Genomic DNA, 18,447 nt, shown 5'->3' with positions numbered 1-18,447 from the left:
AAAGGACCTCCCTTACAAGCCATTCCCGCCCCCACCCCGCCACCCCCCGGATAGAGAAACAGTCTTCTCAGACCTGGCAGGGTCGGGGCTGGTAAACCTCCCCAGTGCCAGGATAGGAGAAGCCAGGCTGGGCCGAGCGGTGGTGGAATGGGAGGCATCTATAGCAGAAAAAACTAAGTAGGTCCACGCGGGTTAGCGGACATGCGCGTCTGCTTCTGTAGGGCTGGGCGTGCACGTGTATATCTGGTTGTGAGCGTCGGTGTTTGTAATTCGCTTTCCTGCATACGTGTTGGGTGGAAATCTAAGGGAAGAGGCTTGAGTGCCTGCTTGGCCTTAAATGCTCCCGCCACCCTTTTATTCCTTCCGGATCAGGTCCTTTTAGCACTATGGAAATCTGAGCTCTGGAAACTGGCTCTGCCCCGCTCAGAGCAGTGCTGGTCTTTTCCTCACTAGTTAAAGAGGGAAGGCTGAGCAGAAAAAGAATACAACCTTGTTCTCAGCCACTTGCTGTCTCAGTGGGGACCAGATCCTTCCTTGTTGAACTGTTTGCTTGAAAGAGGAAAGGCCAACAGCCCACCTAGGCCCCTGAAGGGCCTCAGAGCTCCCTTCTTTACGATTCTCATTGGTCCTTGGTTAAACAGCTATTTGCCCTTGTCTGGATACCATGTAAGCTGGCCCGTTGATGCTGGTTCTGATGTGGATTCAGCAGAGAAATACAAAGGGATCCCTAGCCACAGTCTCTGCACATTTTATTAAAATTGGGGTATATTCCCACTCCAGTGTTCTTGCCTAGAGAATCCCAGGGAGGGGGGAGCCTGGTGGGCTGCCGTCTATGGGGTCGCACAGAGTCGGACACGACTGAAGTGACTTGGCAGCAGCATATACCATATTAACCAATAAATGAACATAAGAGTTGAGGGAACATAGGGTGCTCAAATGGACTAGAATTAACCAAGAATTCCACTCTGAAGGAGGCTCTAATTTGAAGGGCAGAGAGAACTTGAGTACCAGGTAAGGACACAAGGAGATTCAGGTAGGAAAAAGCAAATTATCTGCATGGGACAGTGAGCAGATACCAGTGGTAGGGTGGGAAGTGGGAGAAGTTAATGGAGGAAGTTTTGTATGGAGGAGATAATAAAGATATGGATTTGACAGGACAAGTAATAAGTCATTTTGGATTCTTGAGTGTAGAGGTAGCTTGATGAAAAGAGTGCCTGAGGATAGTGATTATTGGAGCCTAGACAATAAGATGGTGGTTACTCCCATCAGATCTCACCTTTGCTTTAAAACAATTTTAAAAACAGATTTATCCTTCAGTTCAGTTCAGTTCAGTTGCTCAGTCGTGTCTGACTCTGTGACCCCATGAATCGCAGCACGCCAGGCCTCCCTGTCCATCACCAACTCCCGGAGTTCACTCAAACTCATGTGCATTGAGTCGGTGATGCCATTCAGCCATCTCATCCTCTGTTGTCCCTTCTCCTCCTGCTCCCAGTCCATCCCAACATCAGGGTCTTTTCCAGTGAGTCAACTCTTCGCATGAGGTGGCCAAGGTATTGGAGTTTCAGCCTCAGCATCAGTTCTTCCAGTGAACACCCAGGACTGGTCTCCTTTAGGATGGACTGGTTGGATCTCCTTGAAGTCCAAGGGACTCGCAAGAGTCTTCTCCAGCACCACAGTTCAAAAGCATCAATTCTTTGGCGCTCAGCTTTCTTCACAGTCCAACTCTCACATCCATACATGACCACTGGAAAAACCACAGCCTTGACTAGACAGACCTTTGTTGACAAAGTGATGTCTCTGCTTTTTAATATGGTGTCTAGGTTGGTCATAACTTTCCTTCCAAGGAGTAAGCATCTTTTAATTTCATGGCTGTAATCATCAACTGCTGCAGTGATTTTGGAGCCCCCCAAAATAAAGTCTGACACTGTTTCCCCTGTTTTCCCATCTATTTGCCATGAAGTGATGGGACCAGATGCCATGATCTTCGTTTTCTGAATGTTGAGCTTTAAGCCAACTTTTTCACTCTCCTCTTTCACTTTCATCCTTAACGTACAATAATATTCACAGATCTTGGGTGTTTTGTTTGGTGAATTTCAACAATAACATAGTCACCTATGTAACCCACCTGAACCCACCAAAGAATTTGTTCATCCACCTGCAGTCAATTACCCTGTACCTACCAACACCCACCCCCTGCAACTTCCTGAATTTTATCACCATCGTTGTCTGTTCTTGAATATTAATAAGTAGAATCATTTAGTACGTACTCTTTTGTGTCTGTGTTCTGTAGCTTAATTATGTTTTTGCCATTCAGCCATGTGTAATCTTTTATATTGCTGAGTAATAGCCCATTGCATGACTGTATCATAATTTGTTTATCCATTCTCCAGTTGATGGATATTTGAGTGTTTCCATTTTGGGGCCATTGTGAATAAAGGTGCTCTAAATATTCTTGTACATATCTTTTTGTCAATGTATTTTCATTTTGAGAGAACTCACCTTATTTCTTATGATAGATAGTGGCATCCTTGGAATCCTTCAGCATTCTTACTCATTCAGTCATTTAACATTTATTGAATATGAATTAATGTTCTAGTCCTGGGTTTTCAACAAATATGAGACATGATGGTTTCCTGAAAAGGTTTAAAAGTCCAGTAAAAGTCCACAAATCTGTTGCATTCCAAAGTCACGTGAAAAAACCTTAAGAGTCTGCCAGGCATTTCTAACTATTTTTGGATGTTTCCAAACAGCTAAATTTTGGAAGCAAACAAGCCATCTAGATGATTTTTTACTTTACATTCAGATGTTTACCCTTGTTTAATAAACACAGCCAGAATATCTGCACTTGTCAGAACAAGTACCTATTTTCCTTAACTTAAAGGCTTTTGCACACTTTAGACATACAGAGTTTGGCAGATTCTCTATTGTTCACAGACCTTTATCTTCACTGACAGGAGGTGAAAGAAGTATAGCTACAATTGCTCCGTGCTTTCTGTCTTTGATGAGGCTTAATATACATTAATTTCTTAATGGCATTATTCACTTATTAAAAATTATACTGAAGTCCCAACATTGGTTTTCTGATCATAAATTGTTCTTTCTTTGTTTCTGGCTGCAATGGGTCTTTATTCCTGTGCATGGGCCGTCTCTAGTTATGGCGAATGTGGGCTGCTCTTCCTTCTGATGTGTGGGCTTTTCACTGAGTTGGCTTCTCTTGTTGCAGAGCACAGGCTCCCAGGTGTAGGGGCTTCAGTACTTGGAGCTCGCAGGTTCTAGAGTGCAGGCACATGAGCTCAGCTGCTCCAAAGCATGTGGAATCTTTACAGACCAGGGATCAAATCTGAGTTCCCTGCATTGGCAGGTGGATTCTTATCCACTGTAGTGCCAGGGAAGTCCCATTAGTTGTTCTTTACTTGAGTTATCCATGTTACAAAACAAGCTAGGCCTCTTAGGTTTCTGGTTGCTGCAAGCTGTGGGTAATACATGAGTTTGGTGGCATGGTCTAACTGTGCATATAGGGCTGATGAATGACTGGTAGGTGGCATCTCAGAGAACCATGCCCTCACTGTTCACATCAGTACATTGAATGGGGTTCTCTACTTCAATACTATGTGGTCATTCATTTGGTGTTAGGCCATCTTCATTCCTCAGTTTGGCATTGTAGCCATTTGGTTACTGTGTTATTAGGTTGATGGAAAAGTAATTGCTGTTTTGGACCATGAATTTTAAATCATTATAACTAGGCTCAAACACATCTTTATTAATCAAAATAGAAACCATTACAATCAACACATTTTTACCAGTGAGAAATAAGTTTGTTTATTCCTATAGCGTAAAAATCCATGCTTTGGGTTAGATGAACTCTTGAAAAGCATTTTCTGCCTCCTGCTGGTTGTGGAAGCATTTTCCCAGCAGAAAGTTGTCAAGATGCTTGAAGAAGTGGTAGTTGGTTGTTGAGAGGTCAGGTGAGTATGGTGGAGGAGGCAAAACTTTGTAGCCCAATTCATTCAACTTTTGAAGTGAATGTTAATTGTGCAATGTGCAGTTGAGTGTTGTTGGGAGAAGAATCGGGCCCCTTCTGTCAACCAATGCCAGCTGCAGGCGTTGCAGCTTTTTGAGCATCTCATCGATTTGCTGAGCATACTTCTCAGATATAATGGTTTCGCTGGAATTCAGGAAGTTGTAGTGGATTAGATCAGGAGCAGACCACCAGAGAATAACCATGACTTTTTGGGGTGCAAGTTTTGCTTTGGGAAGTGCCTTGAAGCTTCTCGGTCCAGCCACTGAGCTGGTTGTTGTCGGTTGTCATATAAAATCCAATTTCATCTCACATCATAATCCGATGGAGAAATGGTTCATTGTCATTGCATAGGATAAGAGAAGACGACACTTCAGAATGATGATTTTTTTAAAATTTGTGGTCAGCTCATGAGGCACCCGCTTATCGAGATTCTTCACCTTTCCAATTTGCTTCAAATGCTGAATGACCATAGAACGGTCTACCTCGAGTTCTTAGGCAACTCCTTGTGTAGTTGTAAGAGGATCAGCTTTCATGATCCTCTCAATTGGTTGTTGTCAGCTTCCAATGGCTGGCCACTGAGATCTTCATCTTCAAGGCTCTCATCTCCTTTGCAAAACTTCTTGGACCTCCACCGCACTGTACATTTGTTAGCAGTTCCTGGGCCAAATGTGTTGTTGATGTTGTGAGTTGTCTCCATTACTTTATGACCCATTTTGAATTTGAATAAGAAGATCACTCCAATTGCTTTTTGTCTAACATTATTTCCCTAGTCTAAAATAAATATAAAATACACAGCAAGTAATAAGTCATTAGCAAAAAAACATAGAGCAAGAAATGTGCATTAAAATGATGCACATTTATTTAAGAATGTATTCCAATATCAAACAGCTAAGTTCAACAATGCAAAATACACTTGTTGGTGAACTGACCCGTTTAGAATTCCTGACATAAGGAGACAGTTGGGTTGGTAACCTGACTCTGACTTTGTTATGTCTCTCCTGCTCAGTAAGAGGAAGAAAGGAGCTGGGAAAAGGCTATTATTTGGTTCATTTGCTGAATAGGAATAGATCTGTGCTCAGTCAGTTCAGTTCAGTTCAGTTCAGTTCAGTCGCTCAGTCATGTCCGACTCTTTGCAACCCCATGAATTGCAGCACGCCAGGCCTCCCTGTCCATCACCAACTCCCGGAGTTCACTCAGACTCAACGTCCATTGAGTCCGTGATGCCATCCAACCATCTCATCCTCTGTCGTCCCCTTCTCCTCCTGCCCCCAATCCCTCCCAGCATCAGAGCTAGTGCTGCTTAATTTTACATAGAACATGTTCTTTGGGTTTTGACAGCATTGCCAGTATGTGCTTTGAAAGCGTCTACTTGGCACAGATATGATGGATCTGCTCAGGTACTTGAACCTCATTTTCATCATTCAAAAATTCATATTGAATCTTTACCATATCACAGGCACTGTGCATGTAGTATTAGCTACCTAATAAGGAATTCATGTGAGATATGATAAGTGATGAGATTGAAAAGTTAATTAATTAGTGGGGCAATCATGCTTTATCGTAAAAACAATGCAGAACCTTTGAATGGTATTAACCAGGATGGGAGGAGGGTCATAATTAAAACCGTATTTTAAAAAGTCTAGGTTCGATGCAGGATACAGGATGCTTGGGGCTGGTGCACTGGGATGACCCAGAGAGATGGTATGGGGAGGGAGGTGGGAGAGGGGTTCAGGATTGGGAACACGTGTAAAAAGAGTAAAAAAGGAAAAAAAAGAAAAAAAAGAAAAAAAAGAAGAAGATCACTGTGGTTACAGTGTGAACAGATTAGAAAGAGCAAGACTGAAGTAAGGGAGATCAGATAGAAAGTTTTTGTGGTATTTGGGAAAAATTAGAAACTATGGGTTCTAGACTAGGAAAATGATAGGGGTGATGGAGAGGTGACTTAAAATAAATAGTACTAAAGTCAGCAGATCTTAGGATTGGAAGAGGAGGGAAGCAGAGCACTAAGCCAAGACCGCTGGACCACTCAGTGAAACATCAAAACACCTGTAGAAGAGCAGCTTTGGGAGAGGATATGTTCACTTCCAAACATGTTCACATTGAAATGCCTGGGAGATATCCAAGTGGAAATGTCTAGCCAAGAGGTCAGAGCTTCCCTACCATTGTGCCTCAGGAAAAGGTTCCTGGTGTGCTGTGTATTGAACTCTCAAAGCAGCACAAGCTCCCTCTGACAGCACAGTCTTGGTAAGGTGGACTGCCACAAAAACACCATCATTTTCTGCATGTGCCATTATGTAGGAAATGCTGGGAAGTACTGATGCATGGTGATGTTAAATACTTCTGAAGCTCAGGAGAGATGTCTGGACTACAGATAAGACATGGTGAGTCATCAGAACATAGGCAATAACTAAAGCCATAGAGTGGAGGAGATCATGCAAAGAAAGACAGGAAACTGGGACAGAATCATTAGAACAGTAGAGAGGGGTCTGCAGAAATGGAGGAAGACAGTTGGCTAAGTGCTGTCACCAGAGCCCAAAAGGTTTCCAAAAAAATGACTAAATAGTTCCTGAGATTGATGTCAGCCCAGATCAGGATTTAGACTTACCCACTGACTTTAGCCACATGTGGTTGGTGACTTTGACAGAATCAAATTTTGAAGGGCTGAGAAAGATGTACGAAGTAAGGGATGGAGAAAAGAGGTATTTAAAACTCTCTCAAGAATTTTGGCTATGCTGTGAGGGAAAAGTTAGATAGACAGGTGAGTGGGACAGTGGGGGATGAGAGAGAATTATTTTTAGAAAGACTCTGCTTCTTAATTTTCAGAAATATTTAAAATTAATTATTTTTTAAAAGCACTAAGTACATACAGTTTAAAAAAATCAAACAATACAGAAGCAATTATTTGCTGCATTCCCTACATCCCAAAATGAGGCATTTGAACTTTTGGTTGATTCTTTGATATGATTAAATACGCTTATACTTTTAAAAATGAATTCTTTCATTTTTCACTTTTAAATATTGCATTACCTTCTGTGTGTATAGTCTTTTTAAAAGGTAAAAAAATGGGATCTTACCATTCAAATTGTTCTGTACCTTTCTTCTTGTACTTAAAATATCTTGGAGACCTTTCAATATTAGCATATATGGATCTAACTTCTTCTTTTTAAAAAGTATTTATTTGGCTGGGCCACGGTTTAATTGCAGCACATGGAATCTGTTTCAGTTGTGAACGTTTAGTTGTGGCATGTGGGATCTAGTTCCCTGACCAGGGACTAAATCTGGCCTGCCTGCATTGGGAGCACAGTCTTACCCACTGGACCACCAGGGAGTCCCTACCTTGTTCTTTAAACAAGTGCATAGGAATCCATTTGTGGCTGGGCCATGCTATTTCCTGCTGATGGACATTTACGTTGTTTCCAGCTTTTCACTTTTATCAACTGACTGTAATGGATGATATTGTATACAAATCCTGACATACTTTCGTGAGTATATTCACAGGATAAATTCCTAGCAGTGGAATTTCTAGGTATGTTCAGTAAACATTTTGGATAAATACTGACAAATTGTCTTTCAGATTGGTTATGCTAATTTATATTCCCACTAATAAGGTATGAAAATACTTTTCCAAATCCTCACCATCACTGTTTAAAAATTTTGCGAATATTGCTCTAAGTGATGAAAATATTCTTTCAGTTTTTATTTGCAGTAGTTAACAAGGAGTGAGGTTAAACAAATTTTCAGGTGTTTATCTGCTGTTACCTTCTTCTGTGCATGTCTTTTTCTAATAGATGTATAAGAGTTGGTTGTATTATAATGAAATTTGCCCTTTGTCACATGTATTGCGAAGTTTTCCTAGTTGGGAGTTTGTCTTGTGACTTTATTGGATTTTTTTTCCCCCTTTGCCTTAGGTAGTCAAATTTATCAATCTTTTTCTCTATGACTTTTGGAGTCTTGTGTTTAGAAAGTACTCCAATTTTTTAAAATTACCTTTTTTCTCTAGTATGCTTATGGTTTCTTTTTACTTTAAATATTTCATCCAGAATCTACTTAAATGGCAAAGAGCATTGTTAATTCTCACTACTGCTCAGAATGACATCTCCATTCCAGACCAGCCAGTCTGTTCTCAGTGAATAAAACATCCATTTCTGTGTACCCTTTCAGAGAGATTAATTTACTTAGTTTATAGTGCATGCTCTTTGTCCTCTTGTTACCATTGCAAAAGCTATACAGTTCTGTCCCTTAGTAGCCCTGGGGGATTGGTTCCGAGACTCCAACTGATACCAAAATCCATGGATGCTCAAGTCCCTCATGTAAAATGTTGTAGTGTTTGCATGTAACCTATGTATATCCTCCATTATACTTTAAATCATCCCTAGATTACATGTCATACCTAATATAGTATAAATGCTAAAAAACAATTGTAAATATAATGTATATTCAAATTTTGCTTTTTGAAAATTTCTGTAATTTTTCCCCCAGATACATTTAATCCGTGTTTGGTTAACTCTGTGGATGCAAAACTTACTGTTATGATGATTTTTCCTTTTCTGAAGCTCACCTGATCACATGCTACTGTGTATGAGCCTCTCTTTTATCTCCCTCAACTTTAACATAGTTGCTAAAAGAAATCTAATCTTTAGGAGCCTGGGTTTGTTTAACTCAGGAGTCTACAACCCCTGGGCCACAGACAAGGAACCTGTCAGAGATCTGTTAGGAACTGGGCTGCAGAGCAGGAAGTGAGCAGCAGGTGAGCAAGCCAAGCTTCATCTGTATTTACAGCTGCTCCTCATCACTCACATTACCATCTGAGCGCCACCTCCTGTCAGATCGCTGGCAATATTAGATTCTCATAGGAGCCTGAACCCTAAGCCTAGAGTCAAGGTGGAATATCCTGAGATTGCCACAAAATAGAAATAAAGTGCACAATGAATGTAATGCACTTAAATCATCCTGAAGCCATCACCCCACCCCCACCTTCATCCATGGAAAAATTGTCTTCCACAAAATCAGTTCCTGGTACCAAAAAAGTTGGGGACTGCTGGTTTAACTGATTTCCACCCCCCGCCCACCCTGCCATAGCAGCTAAAAGCATGCTGGGTATATGGAAGGAACTTGATAAATTACTTTTTGATTTGCCATAAATGTGTAGTATTAGCCACATGTGGCTAATAAGCATCTGAAATGTGGCTAGTCCAGACTGAGATGAGCTATAAGTATAAAATACACACTAGAGTTTGAAGGCAGTATTGAAAATAACATATATCATTAATAATGTTTATTTATATTGACTGCATGTTGAAATGCTAATTTTTGAATATACTGGATTACAGACACATATTTTTAAAGTCTGTCCAGGACCACTCTTCATTCTTATTCCTCAATTAGTCTCTTGTCATGTTTGGTCTTGGTTCCTAAATTAGGCTATTTTGAGGATAAATAAAGATGATCTTTTCTTGAAGCCAAAGATAATCTTACCATCTCCAAAGGCTCTCCTAGGCCATTACACAATCATTACCCTCTTGGTACTGGGACCTCATTATTATAAGCACTATTTACACATCTCTTTTGAAACTAACTGCTACAGATTTCAAACACATCAGTTCCTCCCCAGAGGTCAGGTAACTGCTGACCTATAGCCTATAGAAATGTTAGGAGGTCAGGTTCAGATGCTGAAGCATCTTCCAAAGCTTTCAGTGACTGGAGATTCCTCAGTTACCCATGTTGATGGAACCCCAGCCTGTTCCTTTGGTCACTGGGCCATTTCCTGCCATCAGGAATTATTTGGGACAGGTGCCGCTTGGCTTGTAGCCTAGTCTCACTAGTCAGAATCCCTGTATTAGTTTCCTGAAGTGAAGGGAAGTTGCTCAGTCGTGTCTGACTCTTTGTGACCCGTGGACTGTAGCCCACCAAGCTCCTCCGTCCATGGGATTCTCCAGGCAAGAATACTGGAGTGGGTTGCCATTTCCTTCTCCAGGGGATCTTCCCGATCCAGGGATTGAACCCAGGTCTCCCACATTGCAGGCAGACGCTTTAACAAGTCATTGCAAACTCAGTGGTTTAGAACAACACAAATTCTCTTACAGTTCTGGAGATCAGAAGTCTAAAATCAAGGTATTGGCAGGGCAGCATTCCTTCTGGAGGCTTCTGGGGAGAATCCACTTCCTTGCCTTTTCTAACTTCTTTTCTTGGCTCCCAGCCCTTCCTTATATCACCTGGACTTCTTGCTTCTGTCATTCCACCTACTGTGGTCAAATCTCCCTTTGCTTCCCTTGTATAAGGACACTTGTGATTACATTGAGGACCAACTCTGATAATCAGCATTAATCTCTTGATCTCAAAATCCTTCATCAAGATTCTTACTCAGCACATCTGTACACATCTACAAAGTTCCTTTTGCTATGGAAGGTAGCATCCACAGGTCCCAGGGATTAGGATGTGGACATTTCAGAGGACCAACATGCAGCGTGCCACAGCCCCATATATATTTCTTCACCTTGCTTTGGTGAAGGGAGAGAGCATCAGCAGGGTCACAAGGTTGCAAAGTGTTCTTAAATTAAGATCAGCAGAGAAGTAGGTAAACTCACATCTGTAATCACTTCTATCACTCTGTGACCATCATAACAATCACTCCCTCCCAGCATTGCTTCCTATAAAATAGTCTGTAAGCTGAAGCTATACTCCTATTATTCCTCATCTTAAAAAAAATATTATTCAAAGTAGTAAGATGCATGTTTTCTAGAGATGAGATGTTTTTCTCATAAGCCTTTGATCTAATAGGCATGGTTGTGATCCGTAGCATGCTTAGAAGGTAACAGCACTTTGGTTTAACCGTAACCATATTCTGCCAATTACTTTCATATTGTTTAGCTCATCTGAGTATAGGAAAAAGGTCTTGTTATTTCAGTTGTACAGATGAGTAAACTGAGGCTCAGAGAGGTTAAATGAATTGAATAGGGTGGCCATACCATGAGTTACTGGCAGAGCCTCATTCCAAACCTGATGTTCTTTCTACTGCACTATTCCTAGGCCACACTCGATGCCAGATTGCTGAGAAGGATCTTACCTCGGGATTTTAATACATCCTGGAGTAAGCCTTGGAATCCTTACTTCCTGAGCATGAAGTCCACTTTTTGGAGGTCCTATCCAGAAGTCAAAGCTAGAGGGAAGATTGGGAGTTTCAGAAATTCAGGGAAAGGTTTTAGATGCTGGCAAGTCAAGAGTACAGTGAGGGTAGTTAGCACTTATGGAGACCTATCAGGGTGTCTATGTTTGCAAAATGCACTTATTTAACTGGAAGGCGGCAGCAGCAGGGCTGCTACTAGGTATTAAACATAGAATTAGGCCTGATTGATTTCTCTAAGGGAAATTCTAAGAACATCAGGCATAGCTAAGAGTGGCCTGGCTGGGTCTCTTATTCCCAGGTCTGAACACGTAATTTGAAGCAGCATAGTAATTCCAAAGCATATGCTTTTTTACACTGTTTTTTTTTTAATCTCTTTTCAGTCTTTTCTCTGACATTTCAAGGCATAGTAGCCAAGGCCCAGTCTCCACAACTACACTGCTGCTGCTGCTGCTAAGTCGCTTCAGTCATGTCCGACTCTGTGCGACCCTATAGACGGCAGCCCACCAGGCTCCCCCATCCCTGGGATTCTCCAGGCAAGAACACTGGAGTGGGTTGCCATTGCCTTCTCCACCGAAACTACACTGCCTAGGTTCAAAGTCCAGCTCTGCTGCTTACAAGGTGTGTGACCTTGGGAGTCACCTGTGTGACTTCAGTCAACCTGTGTGTGCTTCAGTTCCCACATCTGCAAAATGAGGATAATAATAGTATTTCTCCCATAGGGTTCAGGATTTTAAAAATTGTGTTGTCTGGCATATGGTGCTTATTATCTTTTCCTGTTTTCTCTTTTTTCCTGTTTCTAACCAGACCTCTTTTGGTTGTTCCTATTTTCCTCACTCAAAAACTATTAGCAGCCCTCAAACCTAGGATCTTATCCCCTATTACATCCACCTATTTTGGGAATTTACTACTCAAAATTAAAAGACGCTTACTCCTTGGAAGAAAAGTTATGACCAACCTAGATAGCATATTGAAAAGCAGAGACATGACTTTGCCAACAAAGGTCCATCTAATCAAGGCTATGGTTTTTCCAGTGGTCATGCATGGATGTGAGAGTTGGACTGTGAAGAAAGCTGAGCACCGAAGAATTGATGCTTTTGAACTGTGATGTTGGAGAAGACTCTTGAGAGTCCCTTGGACTGCAAGGAGATCCAACCAGTCCATTCTAAAGGAGATCAGTCCTGGGTTTTCTTTGGAAGGAATGATGCTAAAGCTGAAACTCCAGTACTTTGGCCACCTCATGCGAAGAATTGACTCACTGGAAAAGACTCTGATGCTGGGAGGGATTGGGGGCAGGAGGAGAAGGGGATGACAGAGGATGAGATGGCTGGATGGCATCACTGACTCAATGGTCGTGAGTTTGAGTGAACTCTGGGAGTTGGTGATGGACAGGGAGGCCTGGTGTGCTGCAATTCATGGGGTCGCAAAGAGTCAGACACAACTGAGTGACTGAACTGAAATGAACTGAAATCTCAATAATTCTATGTGATTCTATGCTCCTCTCCTCCAAACTATCAATAAAGGCCTTGGAATGAACATCTTATCTCAAATATATATTTGGGAAACATTACCTAAAAATCCATGCCAAAGGCTAAGCATATTTTCCTCTCAACTTTCTAGTTTCCCCATTTTTACAGTATCCTGGATAGTCTTTTGCTCATTCATAGGTCTCCCTTTTCTTCTCAGTACTTGAATTCTGGTGTATTTCTCTTTTGTCCACTCATATCTTCATTCAACAAGTAATTCCTGGGTGCCTCCCATGTGTCAGACATTGAGTTAGGCCTAGATATACAAAAATAAGTTGAGCTTGAGGAGCTCAGTCTCCTGGTGGTGAGGAAGAGGCATCAAAACAATTATAGTATGATGAGGTAAACACTGTAATAGAGGCTTCCATGCAAAGTCCTCACTAGAATATAGTAACAAATGTAAGTACTATAGTAGTTGGGGAAGATTTGAGAAAATGTAACATCTGAGCCATCTTTTAAGACAAACTGTTGAACCACATTGCAAAGTGGAAGAGTGGGGAGAGCAAAGGCAAGCAGGAGTTTGTGCTATGAAGTTCAGTTCAGTATGGCTGATGCGTGGAGGAAAGGCATGAAGACTAGCACTGTCCTATACAACTTCCTGCAACAATGGGAATGTTCTACATCTGCGCTGTCCAATAATCTAGTCACGAGTCACAGATGGCCACTGAACACCTGAAATGTGGCTAGCAGAACTCAGGAGCTGAACTTTAAATTTTATTTCATTTTATTTAATTTAAATAGCAAGCAGCTACCTTACTGAACAGTAGTCGTTAGGCACTGGATAATGGACAAGACTCTAAGTACCTGGAAACCACTGAAGATGTACCTGGAAACCTTTGGTAGGCACCAGCCACATGGATGGAATTAGTGGGACTTACACATTATTGGTAGAATTTACTGGGCTGTATTTCAGTGTGGGAAGTATAAATGAGGAGAATTAACTGAAATTTGTAGCTTGAACAACGAGTGGATGCCAACAACTGAGATAGGATTAGGTTTGGAATAAGGGTATGAGTTTGCTTTGGGGATATGTTGGATTTGAGGTGCCAGGTAACTGTCTAGGGAAAAGTGTTAGTTACTCAGACATGTCCGACTCTTTGTTACCCCATGGACTGTAGCCTACCAGGCTCCTCTGTGGAATTCTCCAGGCAAGAATACTGGAGTGAGTTGCCATTCCCTTCTCCAGGGGATCTTCCTGACCCAGAGACTGAACCCAGGTCTCCTGCATTGCAGGCAGATTCTTTACTGTCAGAGCCATCAGGGGAATGTGACTACAAAACAGGGAAATATTAATCTGGAACTGTGGAGGTGGGGCTTATAACTATTGGGGGTTGTCAGCATGTAGGCAGTTGTTAAAGGTATTGGAACAGAGGAAATCACCCCAGGAAAAATGTGTAGAAGAGGCCTGGATGGACACTAAGGAACCCCAAGCGTCACAGTATGGTCTGTGTCAACTTGCCTCAGAATCATATGGGGTACTTGTTAAAGTTTCCTCATTGTGGATGTATCTAATGCCACAGAATGCACACAGAATGTATAGCTAAAACTACATTTTATGTTACATTTATTTTACCACAGTAAAAAAATGCAGAAATAAAAAAAGTGCCCAAACCTCAAATCAAACCAAAATCTTAAGCCCCATTTCTGACCCAAATCACTGTTTCTGGAGATGAATCCAGGACTTTCTGGGTAATTTTTATACAAATTAAAATGTGAACCAATTGCTTAAGGGACAGAGAAAATTATCTAAGAGATTGGAAGAGAATAAAGGGGGAGAGGTATGACAGAAACCAGGGTGAGTGGTTCAACAAGGAAGGAGTTGATAGTGTTGAATGATTCCATGGCTCCGGAGGAAGACTGAAAAGAGGCCTCAGAATATGGTGTTCAGGTGGTCACTGATGAATGGGATGGAGCAGAGGCTGTGGCATCCTTTCTTTCAAGGGCTTTGCGTATGTTTGGTGGTGAGGAGATGGAGGGAAAGACTGCATAAGGTTGAGAGGGAGACAGGACAAAGGAAATTTGGTGGTTTTGAAGATGAGAGAGAACTGAACATGTTGGTAGGTGGACAGGAAGGAGTCAATAAGGCCAAAGGACACCAAGAGGATCCTTAATAAAACACAATTTGGGAAGGGTAGTATAGGCTGGGATCAGGAACTTAGGCAGAGGTTATTTGGGTAAAAGATTATTGGGTAAGTTAGAAGTGAAAACAAGGGAAGAAGAAGGGTTCAAGACTGAGGGCAAGAAAAGACTTCCTGACACCGCAAACAAGAACGGCACTAGGTTATGGTTAGGGCACCTGCGTAGATTAATGGAGCACGAACAGTCAAGAGCCTGCAGAGGGGAAAAGTCTGGAAGAGTCACGAGGGTAAAAGTGATCAGAAGAAGCAATATAAAAAGACTGAGAAGTAGTATTGGAGTCTAATTGAGATTGGAAATGGCACCAACCATACAATTATCCTGCACAAAATAGAAAAATTGGTTTTCCTAAATGAAGGTTTTGGTTCCATCCTCCTATTATTTAGGGACTGCTCTGGCTTCTGCTCCCTCATGCATAAAGTTCAAATTCCTTAGTAGGAACTTTTCCTAACTTCTCCTTCAAGAGGTCCAACCTCTAATTGGTGGTTCAGACTCTCTTGTTCCCTGCTCCTCCCTCTTATAACATCAACTCTGAAAACAGGATCTTAGGGATTTTTAAACTCATCAATCTAGTTTCCCTTCTTAGCTAGGTGTTTTGTTTTTCCATCTTCTCTCCACCAAATCTGTTTCTACCTTCCACTTTCCCTTGGAATAGACTCATGGGTGTTTTAAAAACGGACACCTGTCAGATATCAGTGACACCTGTTCCACAGCATAGATACTACAGCCATCCAACTGCAGGCTGCATTTTGTATGCGCTTCCCTGCGTATATTCCCATCCCCATGGTGGTATGTACCTCCATGCTGGTATGCTTTGGCAGAGGTCCCTGACAAAAAAGACCCAAATTAACTTACTCACTGGCATGTTTTCTGCTTTGAGCTTGGGTGAGGTTCTTTTTCTTGAGCTGAAACCTCAAGGGGAAGAGTGGTTAAAAGCAGAAGTTTCTTTTCCACTCCAGATTCACAGGGTATTCTCAATCATACTCGTCACTTTTATTATATATAATTGTATATACTGTATACAATCCCACTTCACTCATTTCATTTGTACCAGTTGAATTTTGAGTTCATGATTTAAATCTTTTAAACACTTTGTAAATGCTAGTCAATGTATCTTGGCTAAGACTGTATCTGTGACTGCCGTGCTCAGCCTGGACGTGCTGGAAACTTGATCTGCTCTGGAAAGTTATTTTTCCTACCAAAGCTCTCCTTTAGACAGGCCAGTGACTTTTTATTCCAGGCTGTATTGTGAGGTTTTGCCTCATAGAACAGGATAAGTCTAGAAGAAAGCCTGAAGAAGGCAGATCAGATTCAAGTAGCCCAGGGAACAGACATATTCTAAGGCTAACCTTGTCTAAGTTTTCCTAAATAATCACCAAAACTAGCCCCTTCTATATCCCAGAAACACTTTCTCCAGGTCACCTCCTGCCAGACAGCCCAGGTCATTGCCCCTCAGATATAGTCTCCTCAGGGATCATCCCCCCAAATGGGGAAAAGATAATGATTTGTTTAGTTCCATGTCCTGGACACTTACAAAACTTCTGCCAGGTTTGGAGGCTGCCTAACTACCAGGAGTTAAGGAGAATGAACTTAATTTTTATATAAAACTCTTTCAATATCTCCATCCTGGTCTTACTGTCCTCCCATCTCACTCTCTCCAGAATCTTATTTTGTTCCTTTCTTTTCCTTCTTCTATCAGTGACTCGGGGATCGGATGAGTCTCTGTGGCTTGTTTTGTCCTGAAGAGCAGAAGGCTTCGGTCCCAGTTGGTGTTGCCAAAGCAGCATACTAATTCCATGCCATGGTCCTGGGTCAAGATCTGCACAATCTGACTGGCCATATCACCTCGGATGGCCAGGGAGCGGAAGTGGTCAAAATCATGGAGGCCCAGCTTCCGGAGACGCCTTGCAGCTGCCCGGTAACACTTCCAGGGCTGCGGCTCCACAAGGAGGTAGCGGCATAGGGAAGAAAGGTGGGCCAGGAACTCCCACAGGCCTTGGTCCCCATGGTTCAGGTGAATCCACATGGTTACTGACATGCAGAAGCCAATATCAAAAACTGAGCGTCCAAACTGGCTCAAGAAAGAGCTCAGGAGAACTTTCCGGGTCCTTTGATTCATGAAGTCCAGGGTAATAAAGGTCAAACCATCAGGAAAAGGGCATTCTTTTTCAGCTCGTTCCACCAGGACTGGATCTATGTCGCAGCAGAGGAGATGGAGTTCTCTTGAGGCATCTAAGCAGGTCTCCCCATCATGTAGGGAAAGGAAATGTTTGTATAGAGCCACACTCAGATCCTAGAGGAATCCAAAAGAGCTTTGTCATTGCGGCTCTCAACCAGTGAATGGAAGAGAAACCTGTATCTCTTGGCTTCTCATTGAATCACCTACTCCTGGCTTTATGGGATGTAAGGTTCTTAAACTATAGCCTAAGGAGGTTGCCCCCTAAAGTTTTCCACAGAGCCCTCCAGGGGTCTCAGGCTGTAATGCATCATCTCTATACCTTCCTGACACTGATGGGTTGCATGGTTGAAAGTTATAGCCCAATGGATGCAGCAAAGGAGTCCAGAGCTGTATTTTCCAACTTAAGTAACATGCTATCTTTTTTTTTTTTTTTTTGAGTATCTCATACCCCAGGGAGGAGCAAAATATTTAAGGGACATAATAACCATGCTCCCTGCCAGGAAGGTGAGGAAGAGAGCAAGCACCATCTCATAAAAATCTACTTCTCAGACTTGTGGTTGGGAAAGTCTGGATTCCAAAAAGTCCTCATTCAGCCTTCACTCTGCATCTTCAGTTTTACTACATGTCTTATACTGCACCGCCCTCTTTTGAGACTTACTCTGCTTTTGTATCCATTATCCCCAAAAGTCACTGTGGACCTCCTTCTAGCTAAATCCAATGATTTGTGATTTTTACCACCTTAGCACCTTTTTGACTCTTAAGTCACTATCTCCTTTCTCTAACTTTGACTTCTATAACCATTATAACTAACTCAAATTTGTGTTCTAATCTGTTTTTTCCAAGGCATTTTTCTATTCACTACCTCATTTGCTCTGTGCAACAATCCTGTGAGGATAATATATAAGCCCTTTGTACAGGTGAAGAAAGTGTATCTGGAAACAACCCAGATGTCCAATAATAGTAGCAGGGATTAAGATGGTATACCAGATAGCATTCAAAAATGAAGGAATTCAGCTCAGTGCAGCAACATGGATGACTCATGCAAACACATAATGCCGAATAAAAAAGCAGGACACAAAAAGAAACTACACGGCAAGCTTCCATTTATATGAAGTTTGAAAATGTATAAAATTAAACTACATTGTTTAGGGATACAAAAATAGTAAGCTATAAAAAAAGCAAGGAAACAATAATAATAAAAGTTGAGCTCTCTGGGTAGAGAGGGGGGTTTATGAGCAGGGAAAGGCATATGGGAGACTTCTTGGGTTGCTGACATTTTATTCTTGATACAGACATCAGTCATCAAAGTTTCTGCTTTATAATAATTCATAAAGTGTGAATTTATGTTTTGTGCACTGTTCTCTATGTGGCGTAGTTCACACACACACACAAAACCCCTGTATTTTAAAAATTATGGTTCAAAGGACAGTCCAATGTCACATGGTTAATACATGGCAAGATTTAG

General features: G+C 41.7%; 1 protein-coding gene across 1 annotated transcript in view; it reads right to left on the bottom strand.

Annotated features, from left to right (window-relative positions):
* Nucleotides 1-4,858: 4,858 nt before the first annotated feature.
* The window catches only part of BCDIN3D (BCDIN3 domain containing RNA methyltransferase), a 16,507-nt gene continuing 2,918 nt past the window's right edge, over nucleotides 4,859-18,447 (bottom strand). The window contains exon 2 of the mRNA XM_004023317.5: nucleotides 4,859-17,096. Within this exon, the coding sequence (XP_004023366.4) occupies nucleotides 16,452-17,096 (645 nt within the window). The 3' untranslated portion in view covers nucleotides 4,859-16,451. The remainder of the gene's footprint in view (nucleotides 17,097-18,447) is intronic.

This window comes from Ovis aries, chromosome 3, assembly GCF_016772045.2.
Source record: "Ovis aries strain OAR_USU_Benz2616 breed Rambouillet chromosome 3, ARS-UI_Ramb_v3.0, whole genome shotgun sequence".
NCBI lineage: Eukaryota > Metazoa > Chordata > Mammalia > Artiodactyla > Bovidae > Ovis > Ovis aries.
This window is presented reverse-complemented; position numbering and strand designations above follow the sequence as displayed.